The sequence below is a fragment of the Thunnus thynnus genome, chromosome 16, assembly GCF_963924715.1.
Source record: "Thunnus thynnus chromosome 16, fThuThy2.1, whole genome shotgun sequence".
Classification (NCBI taxonomy): Eukaryota; Metazoa; Chordata; class Actinopteri; order Scombriformes; family Scombridae; genus Thunnus; species Thunnus thynnus.
The window spans coordinates 29509731-29528786 of record NC_089532.1 but is presented as its reverse complement, the minus strand read 5'-3'; the positions used below and the strand labels follow the sequence as shown (position 1 = coordinate 29528786).

The 19056-nt window shown below is 37.5% G+C and overlaps 1 protein-coding gene across 1 annotated transcript in view; it reads left to right on the top strand.

Annotated features, from left to right (window-relative positions):
* The window catches only part of gabra2a (gamma-aminobutyric acid type A receptor subunit alpha2a), a 56859-nt gene extending 41113 nt beyond the window's left edge, over positions 1-15746 (top strand). Inside the window, exons 9-10 of the mRNA XM_067614665.1 lie at positions 9065-9267; positions 12203-15746. Coding sequence (XP_067470766.1) covers positions 9065-9267; positions 12203-12505 — 506 coding nt within the window. The 3' untranslated portion in view covers positions 12506-15746. The remainder of the gene's footprint in view (positions 1-9064; positions 9268-12202) is intronic.
* Positions 15747-19056: the final 3310 nt, after the last annotated feature.

The window sequence follows — 19056 nt, the reverse complement described above, 5'->3', positions numbered from 1 at the left end:
AGTTACCTAGAAAGATTTCTACTCCTTCTCCCTCATTGAAAAAATCCAGAATCTATGAATATGTAAATATATTTCATTTCAAAAGTTTAACTGCTTGGTACAAGATGTCTCCTACTTCACTGTAAAGTCCATTCTCAGTGTACGGTACCAGTTAAAAGTTTGGACACATCTTCCCATTCTCTTGAATGAGAAAGATTGGTACTTTTGATTGGTACAGTTTCTTCACTAGAGGCTTCATGTTTCCATATCACACTTGTGTAAGCTGCATACTGGACCACAACTGATATGTGTTGTCTGCATAACAGTGACATTAAATGTTATGATGACATATGAAATGACCTAATGGCAGCATACACAGAGAGAAGAGAACTGGTATACCACATGCTGTCTGTGCAGTTGAATAAGTAAATGAATCAACTGAAACATAAAAAATTCTCTTTGACAGATTGGATGAGAACCACTGCAGTGCTGCTCCAGAATGCCCACCCACTGTTTTAGTGTATTGATTAGTTTGGCATGATCAATAGTGTTGAATGCCTGAATACATGCTATGTGAAATAGTCTGGGACACATCCAGATGAAAGAACTATTTAAAATATGGAGCAAACATGGATCTCCCCCATCACCTCTGTGTTCAATTTAGCTGGAATGACATCAAGATGATTTGATTAGGGTTCATACAGGACATAATGTCAGCGAGAGTTTCCAAATCAACTGGCTTGAAGCTATCTAACATATGTGGACATTGATGACGATGATGAAACATGGGAGGAATTGGAAGAGTGATGTTTGCTTGGATTTTGTTGAGAAAAAATGAGAGAAATTTCTCACAGCAGGTAAAGCAGAGGGGCTAGTGGCGGCAAGGTTTACAAGCCATTTAATGGTTGTGCTGATTGGTGCTGATTAACTCAGAGATGTATTATTCCTTAACTATTTTACATTTTGATTATAGATGAGTTGATCTTTATTTGTAAGTAGTGGACACAGAGTTTACTTGTCCTCCACTTGCGTTCTGTTCTCCTTCACGCATTTTTGAAAGATCCAAATGTCCTCATTGATCCATGGTAACAATTTTTTTCATTTGGTTGTAAATGGGCTGAGAGTGTAGTGAAACAGATCTGATTGAAATTACTTAAAGGACAGGTTCACAATGTTTCAAGTCTGTCTTAAAACAATTGTCAGGAGCCCAAACGAACATGTAAACATGTTTTTCTTGCTGTAATCATTCCTCCATTAGAAGATCCCTTCATAATGCACTTACAATGGAAGTGATGGGGGACAAAAGCCACAGTCCTCCTCCTGTGCAAAAATGTATTTTAAAGTTTATTTGAAGCTAATATGAAGCTTCAGCATCCAAATAAGTCAAATCAAGTAGATATCTTTCAACGTTTCAGTCTTTTTGTCACTATACTTCTTCTGCAGCTCAACAGGGAAACACTGTCCGAGGAAACACAAAGAGGGAATCTGATGCTAAAAAGACTGTAAAATTGTCAGATATCCACTTGATATGACTAACTCAGACTGCTGAATCCTCATATAAGCTTCACATCAACTTTTAAATGTACGTGGTGCAGTCGTTACTGTCACTTCACAGCAAAAGGGTTCTGGGCTTGAACCCACCAGCTGGCTGGGGCCCTTTTGTGTGTAGTTTGCATGTTCTATCCATGCCTGCGTGGTTTCTCTCTGGGTGCTCCGGCTTCTTCCCACAGAACAAAAACATGCAACTTGGGTAAATGTTACGCCCCTGAAACGGGGAGAAATAATCACAAAAGTGATACGGTAATGTTTCCTCAGAGAGAGCGTTTACTCGAATGAGGAAAACACTGCGAGTTCCCCTGGATAGGTGGGTGGAGACAAAAGCAATCGATCTCATGCTAGCAGATTAAGACTACTTTGCGGATCACTGATAATACTATTATAGCTGAACCTCTGACAATAAAGAATGAAATAAACAATTAATTAATTAAAGACCTTTTAATATTTTAACCTCTTTCAACATAATGAATTCCTACTTTTTTTAAACACATCTTATAAATTGTTTCTCATGAGTGTATGATCTTTTTAACCTTATCACAGCATTTTATAGGCCTTTGGTGTATCATTCTTTTAACTTATCACATAAACTGGTGACTCTAAGTTGTCCAGAGATGTGAATGTGAGTGTGAATGGTTGTCTGTCTCTATACTATGTGTTAGCCCTGTGATTGACTGGTGATCTGTCCTGGCCTGTCGCCCAGTGTCAGCTGAGATTGGCTCCAGCTCTCCTGCGACCCTCTAGAGGATAAGCGGTAAAGAAAATGAATGAATGAATATGGGCACCTATCCTTTAACAGCTCATATTGATCTAAATTGAAAGACAAGTTGTCTTGCCTTGTTAAAAAGAGACAGAATTTATCAAGTGTGTTCACTGATTACAAAAAACTAAGTGATATGTTTACATGGCTTTGGTGCAGCTTGCAACAGAGTATTAAACAAAATGCATTGATTGTCAGAGGACTATAGGCACATTATTTAAGTCTAAGGCCGTGGTTGTAAGTCGGGCCAGAGACATGTTGAACCTTACAAAAAAGTGTGTAAATGTTGGACACGTGGACATTGATGTAAATAATGTTAATCAAATTGAATCATGTGCACAATGGGCATTGTAAATGAACTGTTAGATTAATTATTCTATCTGTTAAAGAGGATGTTATGAAAACAAAGCTTGAATGTCAGACTATATTATTCCGGCCTTACTTTGTAGTTATATTTCAGAAAACTATTTTTTAATACAGTGTTGGGCCTTAAATTTGGAAAACCTGTAAAATATTTTATGTTCACTATTGTGGTGAAACTGAACCACACTAAGCCTCCAACAGCCCAGTCAGGATTCCCAAACGGTAAATGTTCCCATCCTCACCTGAGCTTACCAGGCTTTTTGTGACCAGGTCTGTGTGTTCATGCTGACAGATGAACATTTTATCAGACCACTGCAGGCTGGCCACTAGATGAGGGTCAGGCTGCAATGAGACCTTGCCCTCCTTATCTGCCACAGGACAGCGGACCTGCACACACACTCTGATTTCCCATTTGGTAAAATATCAGCGATCTGTCTGAGGCTAATGTAATGCAGTATAATACACTTTAATAAAACAAGTCATTATCTACCGCGACAAACAGGGCAGAGGTAAGGTTGAGTTAAAAGGGATTGATTTATCACAAGTTCTCATACCAGAGACATTTGGTTCCTGATTCATCGAAGACCTGTAGTTATGAGTGCAACATATCAGTAAAATCTGAAAACCATTATCTGATTAGTTCATCTACCACTGGGTCATGTATATATAAATAATGTGTAAATCTCTTGTGTTTGTTTGTTACAAATTAAGATGAAAGGACCATAGCTGCACTGAAGTACTGGACAGATGAATAACCTGTTGTTCATCAAGAAATATAGTTATAGCATGTAACTCCCCATAAAACCAAAAATTGTTGTTTTGCTTTTCTGTTTTGTGTATGGATTTAACAAACCAAATAAACATGTTCATCAGTGAGCTTAAGAGGTATTGGTAAATGTATTTTTTTTACTTTGGACAGAGCCAGGCTAACTGTTTCCCCCATCTTCCAGTCTTTATGCTAAGCTAGGTTAACCACTTCCTGAAACCAGCTCTGAACTTAACACACAGACATGAGATTGATATTTGTCTTAATATCTCACGCTCAGAAAAAAAATAAATTTCAGAACTTCCATCCTTTTTGTAACATTATTTTTCTCAATAATAAAAAAGAAAACATATCTTCAAAAATGAGCAAAACCTTTGTTCTACTTCCAGCCAATGATCTAACCCCATAAAGATTTAGATTACCCTACATGACGAGGAAACTGTGTTACCCCATTATTACTGAAATGTTACTCTGATAACCTGATACTCACTTTGAACAGACAGGCCTATTGTTCCACGATTGTCACCATTCTTTTCTGACATCTTTGAGACAATTATTACATAAACTCTTTCCCCATCATTACTGTCATGTTTTGTCCCATCATTATCAGATACAAAAATCCAACCCTCATAAAGGAGGTTTTGCATTTTCCCACATTGCAGCGACACACCTGTGTTTCCAGACCAGAGATCACAGCACTTGAAGCGGACAGTATTACCAAAAAATAAATCATGATTTGTTATTATATTTAAGTTTATTTACTATTATTATCTATGTATTATTATTATTATTATTACTATGACCTCAGTTTTATTAACTCGTTACTATTTCTCTTTTTTGATGAAATACTACCCCACCTTATTATTAGCCAATTATTACTGTAATTGCAACATTGAGAGAATATTGTGGTAAAATGAGGACAAGGATGTTCTTGATAGCCCCTCCTGATATTGCTCTGTCATAGTTGTTTGGGGTTTTAGTGGTTTATTGTCTGCCAATATAGATGAACATATTCCATCCTGTTGTTTTCTTGATGGATGCTTTGCTTGTCAAGATAGTTCTAATATGACTCAACTGGCCCAGTTGGCAAAGGAAGTGAATAAATAGCCGTCTCCACCTCACAGTATGATTCCTGAAATGCCACTCAGCAAGGAAATTAATCTCCAACTGCTTCTTACAACATCAAAGAAATTCATGGCTCAAGCCATTTTATTGGAGCAACTTCAAAATTTGTATTGCAGCTAATTCCAATGGTCAGGATATGATCCATGGCAGAGAGGGAGCTCAATAACACAAACATAATAGAACACAATTCATTAAATCATTAATGCAATGAATACTGGCTTCATGAAACTACTAATGTTCACTTTTTGTTGAGAGGTGGGATTTTGTTGAGAGGGATCAGAGCATCAGGACTAAATAAAAAATACACCAGAGGGCTGTCATAAATATTCACAATTTGGATAAGGAAAAAAGCCAAACAGCAGCATGAAACAGTTCCTGGTCCTGATTAGATGCCAAGTTATTACTTTAATTCTTAACACATTCAGTGTAATCCCAGTTACTACTCTTGTGAATTCCTAAACAGCACAATAAAGCCTTGATGCTGCTATATCGTTATCTCAAGTGCACAAAAAAAAAAAAGATCCTGAGGGTGGAAAATAGACTGGATGTCATGCTTTCATTAAAATTAAAATCATTATTCTCCTGGCAGCATGAACGTGCTCAGCATATATCATGTCAGGGTGTATACATGAGATGGTATCTTGTGTTCACACTTGTGGCTAGGATGTAGCACTAGTGACGCATATGTAGTGTGCAAAATGGGAAAACAGTTTTGAACTGTTGTGAATGTGCTAAATAAACAGTATTTTGCAGCAATATGTTCATGAAATTTTGATATTTCTTTCATATAAGTGGGCCTTTTGGCCTGATGGTTGCACTACAGGAATATCAAGGGGTTATCAGAATTGTAGCATTCTCTGTCTGGGGACCATGAATATCTCCAGCAAACTCTCCCCTGATGGTGGTGCTAGATGCAAGGTCAAGCTTAAATAGTAGGAGTCATCCTCTGGGTACACTGCAAAAAGTAATCAGGTCATATATGTCTATATTTTAGTCCGAATAAGCATTTTTGGTTACGCTTTATTTTATAAGTCCATCATTTCCAATAAATGAGTAATTTCCAAGAAATTTCCTAGAAATAACTGTAAATCTGTTGTAATTAGAGTATAGAGAAAATAGGTATAGTGTTTAATTGTTATATAAAACAAAATCTAAAACGTGTATATAGGTGAGCATACAAGCAAGCATACAATACCACTCAAAAGGTTTAACTTTTGGTTTAAGTTTAGGTTGTGTTTTAAGTGTGTTTTAAGTATGTTTTAACTTGTGTTACTGACCAACCAACACTGTTGGTCTAAAGATCAGAAAACACTCATATTATTGATTTATATTATTGAGGCAAATACAAGAAACACATCTTGTTGTTGAGTTTGGTTTTCAATACTCAGTGCTACAGACACATTTTAGTTGGCACAAAAAATAGCAGAGGTTCAATGTCTCTGCTTTTAGATTTTTTTATAAAGCCTCCATAGGGAGTCAGATGTGGTTTGAGTGGTGACAGAAGTATATAGCCTCTGTATCAGTTCATTCCATGTTGAATATCTTGATGATTGCAGGATTTCAAGTCCTCTCTCCTTCCACACCCACTTAACATGCCTGGTTTGTTCGAGGACCTGTACGCTGAACAAATATAGCACAGATACATAGGTGAGTATCATTTAATGTTTTAATAATATGATTATTTATTTTTATTATTTATTTATTAATTTAATAATGGACCCATGTATGTTATTCTACACCTGCCAACACACAACTTGATGGAATCTGTTGTACTACTGCACGTGGCTAACGCTAGTCATATTTAGCAGTGCAATCTGGCCATCCTACCCTTAGCAATGGATAGAAATGATAACGTTTAATTTGTGAAATCTGTTCAGCTAGAGAGGGCTTTACCACCAATTTACCACCAAGCATAGTTTTGAAAATGGTCCGTGCATGCAACTTCAGTATTACGTACATATATCGACATATAATGACAAAAAGGTAACTAAAAATTGAGCTAAATCTTGACTTTGGAAGAGGGATGCAATCAGTTGTCTCCTACAGCAAAGTCCACTCTAGTTTATTACAACTTGGGTTAGCCATATTAACTAAATCTCTTTTAGTTTGGATATAAAACTGAGAGTGAGTGCACCTGAAACTCTAGCTATAAAACTGTGTATGTACATAACTTGAGTGTCATTATGAATAATTATTTAAAACGTTATTTTACTGTTTGCCTTAATTTTTACTTACAAATAAGTTTTTTGGTTTTTGGTTTACTGATGTTTCAGGGTTTTCAGATCTCAGTAATTATTGAATAACATATTATGATGGACAAAACTAGAAAAAATAAGACCCAATTTATTTATTTAGCTATTTTATTTGTGTAATAAATGTGATAATGTCTATTGTCTTACCATTATCATGTTTTGTGAAATTCAGTATAATTCATTTGATAGTTATTTTTTGTCATGCTTATTGATGCAACCTGTTTATTTAGCTCATTTGAGCAATTTGGTGTATGTGTGTATAAGGGTTAAAATACAATTCCATTTATCAACTCAATCCACTAAGCATGACAGTCGTAAAAGTCAGCAGTAACCATCCATTATCTGTAACGCACTAACCTATCTTTTCATTTTTTTTTACAAGGACATGGAAGAGTTCGAGGCAGGCCTTGATAGGCAAGTGATGAAAATCGCCATCATCGGTGACTGGTCCACCCCATGATCTGGACAGTTTACAATTTTCAATTTATTTAATTTGCGTTTTTTTGTTTGTTTGTTTGTTTGTTTGTTTTTTTAGATACAAATATCATTTTCTCAAATACAATTGCAAAATAAATAAAAGTTAATTAATTGCCTAACAATTTTGTCATTGAATGAATTCTTTTTTAAAATGTACTACATGAAAATAAAACTGGAAAAGCTAAAAAAACTACTTAAGAAAATCTAATTGGACCAACTTTTTTTTTACCTTTTGTTCATATGGTAATTAAGTACATGATACCTAAAAAAATCCTTTTAAACATTGTGGAGAAACTAATTGGAACAACTTAATATTTACAAGTAATCAACTTAAAAACTATTAAATCCGTGGTAATTAAAAATACTTTTGATTGTAGAGGAAAACTTGTTCCCCCAACTCAATGTAGTTTGTTGGTCCAACATAATTTCATCAGAAGTTGTCATAACTTAGAAAGGTTGCAAACTATTGTGTTCTTTTTTTTTGTTGAGCCAAAACATTTTGTGTTTGTGTGTGTGTGTGTGAGAGAGAGAGAGAGAGAGAGACAGAGAGAAAGAGAGAGACAGAGAGTGTGTGGTGTGTGTGCATGGTGTGTGTGCATGCATGCTTGCAATATATCAATAGAAAGTTCATGCTTTTCTTGCAGCCAAAACTCCTCCATCAGTCTGTGAATGAGAGAAAACCTCTTGCATTATTAAAGTCAATGACAATGTGTGTCATTTCCCTGCTGTTTGCCTACACAGATGACCTACACTGAGCTCAAAACTCCTCCCGCTTATTTGTGTTTAGAAAGTCTCACTTCAACCACGGGAGACAGTGTTTAGAAAGTCTCACTTCAACCACGGGAGACATGTCTTATCGAAGGGTTAAAAACAAATGGTTGCAGAACACTGTGAAAGTCATCAGCAGGTCACATTTCTTATTCTATAGAACTTTTTTCTAGGATACATAAATTATACCAGTTAATGGCAGTTTTTTTTCTCCACTCACTTTAAAATAGCATATTTATTTCCTTTTTTTTTCCTAATGTTGTTAAAGTGAGTTTTTTGACACAGCACATTCATCTGGTGTGATTACTCCTATTAGCTGCAAGGCAAAGTAGACCTATTGGTCCTATCCTAGAGGCAAAAAATGTTTTTTGTGTCAGATGGGAGTAGGAAGAGAGAGAGATCACAACATGCTAAGGGGAAACAGACAGACTCACTTCTGAAAGATATTTCAGTGTTCATTACCCCCATTTAAAGGGACATTATGGAGTCAGGGTGGGCTAACAGCAAAATAACAAACAGAATGGAACTGTATTAACCAAACTAAAATTACCAGCTAAAAACAAAAAGAAAGCAAAAATACAAACCTCTTACCTAAACTCCAACTGTAACTCAAATAAACAGGAGAAGAAGAAGAAGAGGTGACAAAAGTGCTTCCCACCCCTACAGATCCCAGGACTGCGAGACATACTTGCATGACACTATTTACAATATTTTACAAACTTGTAGATTGCAGCATACTCACTGGCTGATTGGAGAAAGAAAACTATTCATTTTAAAAATTGAGCTCAGCCAGTGAGACATGGCTTCAAAAACCACATTCCAGTATACAGGGGCCTGGCTGCGGTCAGGGCTCTTAAATGTTCCTGAGGAAGTCAGAATAACAGATTTAGGAGCCAATGTTTTATTAAAACTAACTGTTATTCTAACATGTCTCTGTAACATTTGTATTTAAGTGAATGGATTCTTTTTTATTGACTATAATATATTCATTTTTGACATGCTTATTTCCTCTCTTTCCAGGTGTAACTACAGTACTCACAATGACCACTCTGAGTATTAGTGCCCGTAATTCACTGCCCAAGGTGGCCTATGCTACAGCTATGGACTGGTTCATCGCTGTCTGCTATGCCTTCGTCTTCTCTGCGCTCATTGAATTTGCTACTGTCAACTACTTCACCAAGCGAGGCTGGGCCTGGGATGGAAAGAGCGTCGTGAATGACAAGGTAGAGCTGTCACACACAAAGGAACATTTCTCACCAGCTCCTTAAATTGTAATAAAAATGTAATTGTAAAATAAGTGTATTTTTCCACCACCACTATGTTCTTGAGGTGTCCAAAGCACTGATATAAGCAAGACATAGATAGAAAATCCATAATTTATAACACTGACTTTGGTCCCTGCTGAAAACTGTCAGTGCACCACTGCGCTAAACATGCACAGACACACAGTCACAGCAAGTCAGAATAACACAACACATGGAGCATGGAGGTGAAGTCACATCAGAGGTTCTCTGTGTGAAGTTTAACCAGCCAAACCAATCTAACTCAAAGTTAAGTTTGTACTGTATGCTAAACTTGATTTTATAATGAGAGCATGTCATAACGTTAGCCAAAGGTTAATTTGCTAGCTAAAATGGACTTCATCACAGGACATGATTTGAGCTTTTGTCATTCTGAGCCTCGATTTTAGTACATATCAAAGCTGCAGGTGCACCATTGCAGTGTTAAACAAACACTGATAAGTTATGAGTGGGTTGTGGGGATAGTAGCCTAATAACTGCACGTGACTGCTAGGAGATCTATTATTTTTGTTTAATTAGCAGAGACATAACTGTCTTTCTAACATAGTACAGCACAGAGTCTACACACAAACGGGCTGCTGCTTTCACCCAGACCAACCCACAAATTCTTGTAGGATCTGGTTCTTCCCTTTAACCTAAACCAACATGAAAACTGAACCACAAACAGAATTAAAGCCACGAAAATAGGACTACCGGACCCACCAAAAAACAAAAGAACTAACAAAGGCAAAACACCAAAGCATGTCAGCTAAGGTTGCTGTCCCCTCTTTATTGGTATTCCCTCAATCAGGCCAGACCAGATACACCTGCGAGAGAACACAAGACATCATGAGTCAAATACTATGTATGTCATAACCAGCAGGGGGGTGCATAACAGTAAGACAGATGGTGAATTCCAGTGTTAATTGAACTGCCGTCACTACAGGGGCAAGACACCGTAAGCGTCCACTTCCACAGACTTAAGGTGAAAAGATTATGAATGTGGCTTGAAGAGGCAATCAGCAATCAGATTTCAATCCATTTCAAATGCTTCTGTGTGTATGTTTTCACTATGTCCAGAGACATGCTGGTTAGGTGAAATTGAAAAGTCTAAATCGCAAAGGAGTATGTGTGAATGTGCTTTTCAGTCTAAGGTGTACCCTGCTGCTTGTGCAGTACGATGCAGCATATATAGTATTAACCAGATACCAACCATATGCCAGCTAGATTGTATGATGACATAGCACCACTTTGCATACTAGGGATGTGCAGAGAGCCCACTATTTGTATTTGTATCTATATTTGTTGAGGTAGCAAAATTATTTGTATTTGTATCTGTTTTCGAATAAAAGTGGAACAACGCTTTTATAATCCTGTTTTTGTTTTTATAACACTTTTAATTTTGGAAAATTAATGTGTTACGATAAGTGTTTATGAATATACTATCTTACGAAGGAGGTCCCCACACCAGGTCTCGAACTGGAGTCTCCCAGATCATAGACGACTGCGCTGACTACTGAACTGAAACTTTACTCATTGCACACTGTTTAACATGTAGGGAAAAACTTCAAAGGTGATACTTGCTTTGCACTTCTCATATATTGCCCATTTTTTACAACCTAACTTTGCGAAAAGGAGAAGGGGACCAACAGGTTATGGAGAGTCCCTTGGGAGCACTTTGCGTGTGTTGGTAGCTCAGCTTTATCTCTGGGGAACACCACCAACTCTGGGAGTGATGTCCAAATAAGGAAATGTGTGTCATGTAGCAGGTGGATGTGACTCTCCTCATGAGACCTGCTAATAGATGTAACAGCGGAGCAGAGGAGAGACACTGAGATAGTGACTGATGTGTGTGCTGGTATTTGACATGGGTTTTTTTTTCTTCCCGAAAACAAATAATTTTTTAAAATAATTTTTAAAAATATTTGTATGAAACAAATATTTGTAAAAAAAAACCCCACTATTTGTGCTTTGCTGAATAACGTATTTGTATCCGGGCACACCCCTATTGCATAGTAATTGACAGTTACTGATTTTCACTGAGGGCTAAAATGACAGATGGATGAGGGTTTATGGTTGCAATTCCTCTATCAAAACTATCACTGAAATGAGATCCAATGTCAGCATGGCAGAAAGCAGGTTAGAATGTGCTAAACACCAATTTCACCGCTCTGTCTCAGTTTCTAAAGACAGAGGCTCTATTAAAAGAGTTCAGATAGTATACTGTTTAGTTATCCACATTAAAGATTTGAAAATACCCATCTATCAAGCAGTAAAATCAATAAAGAAATTAGTTAAGACTGCACAATACTGCAGTACAATGTATATCACTTCTGACCATCAAGTGCAGTTGGAAGTTGAAAACATTGATCATAGTAAATTATGTCAGTGCAACAATGGCTTTGGAACATAAAAGATTTAGTGTGAAGCTGTTCTGATTCATTTACTGTAAATTCCCAAATATTTATTTCAACAAAACCAGGGCTTTACTTGCAACAGCTTTATATTAGAGTCATGTCTTTCATTCTAATTTTCCCAGTTTTTATATTTTATCACATCTCAGTAAGAAGCCTCCCTGTTTTCTGATCCACTCTTGTTTTAATTTGCTGTTGTATAATCTTCTCCTTTCCTATTGGGCATTTATTGTGAAGTGTTGCAGGATGTGTTAATTAACAGTAGTTTAACACGCATAAAAACAAAACAAACAAACTATGAATTAGAAGTGAATGGCTTTAAGTAGCACCTTCTCTTGTTTTAGTTGAATATGTTGTCTGGCTTATTGTCACCACAATATTCTTGGCTTCTCTCTTGGCTTCTCTTTTGAGCATGCAAAGGTAGTAATATTTACAGTGTCTAACCTGAAACATTTTCCCTGCAGAAAAAGGAAGCATCCATCATGAAGAAGAACAATGCCTATGCTGTGGCTGTGGCTAACTATGCTCCCAACATCACAAAAGACTCAACGTTGCCCACTATCTCCAAGTGTTCTCTGAGCGATCCCAACAAGATGACTGGAGAGACGAAACCTGAGCAGAACAAGAAAACCTTTAACAGCGTCAGCAAGATTGACCGCATCTCCCGCATCATGTTCCCTGTGCTGTTTGGGAGCTTTAACCTTGTCTACTGGGCCACCTACCTGAACAGAGAACCAGTCATTAAAGATCTGGATCCTTCCAAATGAACTACAGGGACTCCCTCCAAACACACAACCCATTCAGGACTTGTACATTTGTTGGTATTCATTTTGTGAGTCAAAAGCTGTTTATATGCATGGAGAATCCCCTTCTCCCTTCTCTCTTTTCTGACTTGCTAACTCAGTGCAGTCTTGGGTCATCAGAACTGGTTTAGAATAATGTGAGAGCTCATATTATAGGAGTAAGCCAGGCATCTTAAACAAGTTTAATATAATCAGACAGAATACTGCGCCATGAAGTCATGTTCTTTGTTTTACTTTTTCAGACATGGTGTGAGAGCACAGGAAAGCACACATGCACACAATGCTCACAAATCGATGGACACATTTGCATTAAGAAAATAGACATTTCCTCTTAATTATGGCCTCCATAGGTTCTAATTATGACAACATTTGGTAAAATGAGAGAACAACACTGCAGAAACTGGAGAATACTTCATTTTTAAATTTGTTTAATCAATATTTTTACATTAAAAATGGATCAACTCTGCAGTTCCCCTAAACTTTCTGGAGCTTTTTAGCCTATTTGAGCTTGTTGTTTTGTTTTTCAGACCCACAACTTTAAAGAGGTTCTGCACACTTAAATATGTTTTGAGCTGTTTGAGCTGTAAACCAAATTATATGACTGTACTGTGATGAAACACATCAATGCTGGTGTTGATATTGACATTGACACCAAATTTATTAAAAAATGTGGCATTTCATGGGCTGAAAATGGCTCAATCTATTGTCTGCTGGCCAAAATCAGCCATAAAAAGGTGGGGCTGATGCTGACGTAGAGACGATCGTTTGGGTGGTCTCTACAGGAGGAAATGCTGCTGGCAGCTTCAAAAACAACAGAAAACCTCACTGCATTTCATAGTTCTTTAACCCTCCAGCTGTCTGTTCCAGCTGGTAAAATCTTGTTTCAAAACGTCAAATTGCGGTGTAACTGGAGCTCCACCATTACTGAACCTGTCTGCGGCAGAGCTCCAGTTACACTTCAATTTAACATTTTAAAACAAGATTTTCCTAGCTGATAGCTGCAGGAACAGACAGCCGGAGAGTTGAAGAGCTGCAGGGCAAGATGCGAGGAGGATTTCTGTTGTTTTTGTGGCTGCCAGCAAATCTTCCTCCTGCAGAGAGTCACAGCCAGAGAGAGTTCCTCCAGCAGGTCAGTGCTGCTGTTGGCTCCTGTTAGTTCCTGAAGCTAAAACTGTCTTCATCTGAAAATAAACCAAGTGAAACCCAGACAGGTTTATTTAAAAATGACTTCTGGTTCATTTAAATGTTATCATTATTATTATTATTATTATTATTATTATTATTGATATTGGTGATGTTTGGTGCTAGCATATTTTACAGAGTTCTAAAGACTTTTACCTCATAATTATCAGGTCTTTATCTCATATTTATGAGAAAAGCAAAACATTCTTATATAGCAGGTCAAAATCTATTTTCTCATGCACTGTTTAATTTGTCAGTGCTTTCCCAAAACAACCTATAACAGCTTTTTTGTGTCTCCTCTATGGTTAAGGGTTGGTTACATTTAGACAGCTAAATCTGCTTGGTTAAGTTGACAAAACAATCTCCACTCAAGGACCAACAGCTATCAAGAAGTAAACTTAAAAAACGTAATTTCCATCAACACAGTCCATGAAATGGTCCATAATCAACAGCAGCATTTTGTCTCATGGAACAGTGAATATTATCCCAGGACTCTTTTCTCAAAAATATGTGATAGTTTTCTCCTAATTGTGAGATATTATGGGATATGGAAGTCAAAATTACAAGAACATTTCTCTGAATTTTATTTTACCATGCCAAAAGCTAATAACTCTGTTTGTTTTCTAATATTTTCTTGCACATTGAGTACCACTCATATTAGTTTTGTGCTCTCCTAATAGTTTATTCATTAATTAACTTCTACATTCACAAGGCCGCAGGGAGTTAAGAAGCAGTGATTCAGCACCAAGTTCAAAATACAGCACTGCTGGGTGTTGTCATCTTAACACTAGTCATCAACTAAACTCTCCTCAATAGTGTGGGATGGACATTTATCTCTTGGCAAAAACAGAATTTGCAGTAAGTAGTGTTTGCTTTGTGGAGCAGGTTGTCACAGTAACATCTCCGTCATAACTGTATACAACTGTAGTCCACACTTACGCCTCACCACCTGTCACACAATGGACTACATGAGGCTTTGCTCTCTCTCTGTAGCTTTTTAACTGCTTTTTAGACTTTTTCACTCTGCTTCCCCACGTAGACTGTGTCACACTGTGGAAGATGATTCTGACTGGATACAAATGTGTATGAGAATATGTGTCTGTGTGTATGAAAAATGTTCTCTCATGTGTTTTGTGTATTTCTTTGTTTTATTGTATTTTTTATATACAATGTAGCAAAAACAAAGGACCTATACATATTTAATAGGCTCAACCAAGAAGAGGATACTGTGTCAATAATACTGCATTCATTCAATTTTGTGTAGTCTTTGTCAAGTTTTTGAAAGTAAGATTTTCTTTCTGCCATAAAATACTTCTTATTGAAATTTCTTATATGAATATGTGTATACCCTGTGCTTTGTTTAACCCACTTTTCCACTTATATGAGAAGTGTTATTTTCCTTCTTGCACACTTGATACTGTTTGTGTTTCTAAAAATGTTGAAGTGCAGAAGCCCCTCCTGATTTATATGATCACTAATACAAACTTGTTATACTCACTGACAACAAATCTCAGTGTCTTCTTGTTTTTTGCTCTGTGAAAGATGTCCTTCCATAGCCATAATGTGTGATGTAGGAGGACAGTCTGTTCTCTTTTCTTTGATTCCACTAGACAAAACCTTTCCTTTAATTTCTAAGGAGGAAGTGAGTGTTTTTACAGACTTTCAGACTAGTATTCACTGTATGAAAGACTGTATAAACCATGGGGTCTAAAATATATTGTCTGAGGACAATTATGTTAGCATGTTAGTATATCATGTGTAAGGCTACAATTTCCCTTTTAACTTTCATTGTATAATCAACTGGTTGTCTAATTTTATTAATCTATCAGCAGTATCAGAAATCATCTTAACAGTTAAATCAAAGAATATCATGTTGAATGATTGAATTATGCTGAAGTAAGTGGAATGTTAGAGACATATTGTTTGAGGAATGTTTTAAGGAATGTGTTCAGGACATTAATGTTTAAATCTAAACTTAGCACAAAAAGTAAGGAAATTTGTGTTTGGTAGATTATTTCTTTGTTGTAACAATGCTTTTTGGCAATAAATCTTATACCTTAGGAAAGTTTGTTTATTTCCCTTTTAAATGGTGCCACATTTGTAAGGAACATGCATTTGTGGGATGAGCAGCAGAGCTGAGTATGTCGGTTGCGCCCATGAAAAATATGCCAAATCTTCTCTGCCAATGCCAAACAGCTTATTCTGCCATTGACTCTTGTTTGGTCACCAGCCTGGTCACACACTGCTGTGGGATGGCATCCCATTCTTCAACCAGCATTTGTCGGTTTGTGGGGTTTATCAGAGACTACCTCCAGAATTTGGGAGTGGAGAGGATGGAATGGCCTGCCAGCAGTCCTGACCTCAACCCCATTTAACACTTGTGGGATCAGCTTGGGCGTGTTGTTCATGCCAGAGTGACCAACACAACCACATTGGCTGACTTGCACCAAATGCTGGTTGAAGAATGGGATGCCATCCCACAGCAGTGTGTGACCAGGCTGGTGACCAGCATGAGGAGGAGGTGCCAGGCTGTTGTGGCTGTGTATGGTTCTTCCACGCTACGCTACTGAGGCTCCTGTTTGTTAAATGAATAAATTGTTAAATCGCCAATATGTCTTGTTTCTTCAAACTTCAATCATCCAATCAACCAAACACCAAACAAGAGTCAATGGCAGAATAAGCTGTTTGACTTTGGCAGAGAAGATTTGGCACATTTTTCATGGGCGCAACCGACATACTCAGCTCAGCTGCTCATCCTACAAATGCATGTTCCTTACAAATGTGGCACCATTTAAAAGGGAAATAAACAGGCTTTCCAATGGTATAAGATGTATTGCCAAGAAGCATTGTTACAACAAAGAAATAATCTACCAAACACAAATTTCCTTACTTTTTGTGCTATATTTATGTGGTTTCTAATTGTCTTTAGTGATGGATGAAGTATGTGGCCATCTTAAGTCACAGAGTATCAGCCACCATTTTAGCCACACTACGTTTTCCCCCTGGGAACAAAATAATTAATATTCATTAATGCTTGTGGCGCCAAACACCTTCTCCATGCCCAAAACGCCCAAAACTCCACCTGTCTTGGCTAAGTTGATAAAAGAGAGTTCTCCACATTTTATTTTCTAGACATCTCATTTAATTTTCTTTCTTTAAAACAAGCTTTGCGGACCTCAGTGTTGAACTGAGGGAATTATTTTCTTTCTGTGTTTCTATATTTTGGTAGCAAGAAACCTCACGTTTTAATGTTGTATGTCAGTATTTTTGAAGTTTTCATCCAGCCAACAGAATTACCTGAGCCTAAGTGGAAGAAGCTAGTGTAGCCAGATTAAAGTTTTATTGGACACTCAGACAACATCACAAGATTTCAACAAAAGCTGCAACTCATCACCGACAACAGGGACCTTTAAGCAAGACCGCTTCCATCCATTGGTTCTAAAGCAAGACCAACCACTAAGCTCCACCATCAGGCCCCCATCTGCTTGACGAAATGCTGCTTCTGGCATTGCCTGGGGGAACAGCAATGGCTCCTCCACTGTACAGCCCTGCAGGCAAAGCAGCCTGCACCTAGCCGTGAAGATGCGCAAGCCGCTCATCAACTTCAGATCTTGCTGAACAGATTAATCTCTGCACCAAAATCCTTCATCAAGTAGGCATTAACAACCCACGGCTTTTTGTGATTAAGAGTTGATGTCAAATAAGAAATAAGTTAATACCCTAGAGAAGTGATTTTCCCTAGCGTCCCTTTGATCTCTTATAACTCGAGTCACATACTACACATCACTATCATCCACTGAGTTAAAGGTCTAATAAATGACACTGAGCCTCACTGGATGTCAGCAAACAACTATTTGCTATGTAAGGATATAGTGGAGTAATGGCGACCTGAGCAGTGAATGAAGTCACACTCCCTCTGTGTGTGTTGTTATCCAAGCTTCTCTGTTCTTTGTTTTGGTAGCCACACCGGCCACGCCGCACTGTGCATGTGCATGTTAGGGCATATGAGTGTGCATGTTAGTGCATGTGAGTCCCTCTGTGTCCTTCACGTCTGTTTCCAAGATGGTGGCTGTGTCACAAACTTTCTCAAATTACAGCTAAACAGTAAGCTAAAATATGTTTCTGAAAGCATTTGAGGCAAGAAATAAGCAGTGCAGTAACAGAATCAGCACTGCCTAGTTTGACAGTTTGATCTGAATTTCATGAGTTGTCGGCTTCCTTTTTTTTCCAACTTTAAGCAAACTTTGAGCAAACAACACATTTGTTTTGGTCTGAGATGTTGGTGCTATAGTGTGACATCTAGTGGCTGAATGTTGTGTATTGCAATTTTAAAATTTATGACATGCTCAGCACCCCAAAACATTTACGTTACATTCAAGAAGCCACAGTCAACCCAGTCCCCAGAACAAAACGTTGGCATTGTATGTCTCTGCAAACCACAGATATGTTAAATGTCTACATTTCAATGTTGGCCATTATCAGTTGAATAATTATGTTTTATGATGTGACAACACTGTGGTTAAGGTCTGGTTAGGTTTAGAAAGATTATGCTTTGGGTTAAAATAAAAAATAACGTAAAAAGGGCTGCAAAAGTCCTGACATCTCGATTATAACACCTGGTTTTGTCAGTCGAAATGGGAAGCGGGCATTGGTTTTGAGGTGGTCTCGAACCGTGCTCTCTGCTGATTTCCAACTTTCTTCCAACAAACTTTCTAATCATCCACTGACCCCTCCTCCTCCTAATAAGAAAGTCAGCTCATATAGATCTCATGTGAACTACGTCAATTTAGAAATGTTGACATGATACGTATTCCAGAAATGTTGATAGGATACATATTGTTTAAATGTTAATATGCTACGTATTACACATGTTAAAACATAGATATTCAAGGTATCTGTGGTTTGCAGAAACGTGCAATGCCAACGTTTTATTCTGGCAACCAGGCTGCCACAGTAGTTATGACGGGAGCAAAGGAGGACATTAGGTGACTATCAGGTTATTATAGAGCAACAAAGTCCACATATTGACGAGGCAGGGGTTGATGGCTGTATCACCAAAACAATCAACTGTAACATGGAAGATTGCTGTTTACTCCCTGGTTCCAACCACACCACGAGTCAACATTATTTTTTAAAAGCCATGACCACAATCGTCCCCTAACCTTAACCATGTGGTTGTTATTGTAACCATGACAAGAATGTCCCCTGACCTATAATGATACAGTAATTTTAACATAAACTACAATGTTTCTTTAACCTTAAGAAAGTACTTATTTGTACAAAATAAAATACCTCACCCTCTTATTGCTCATTTGATTTCAATTTTACGGTGT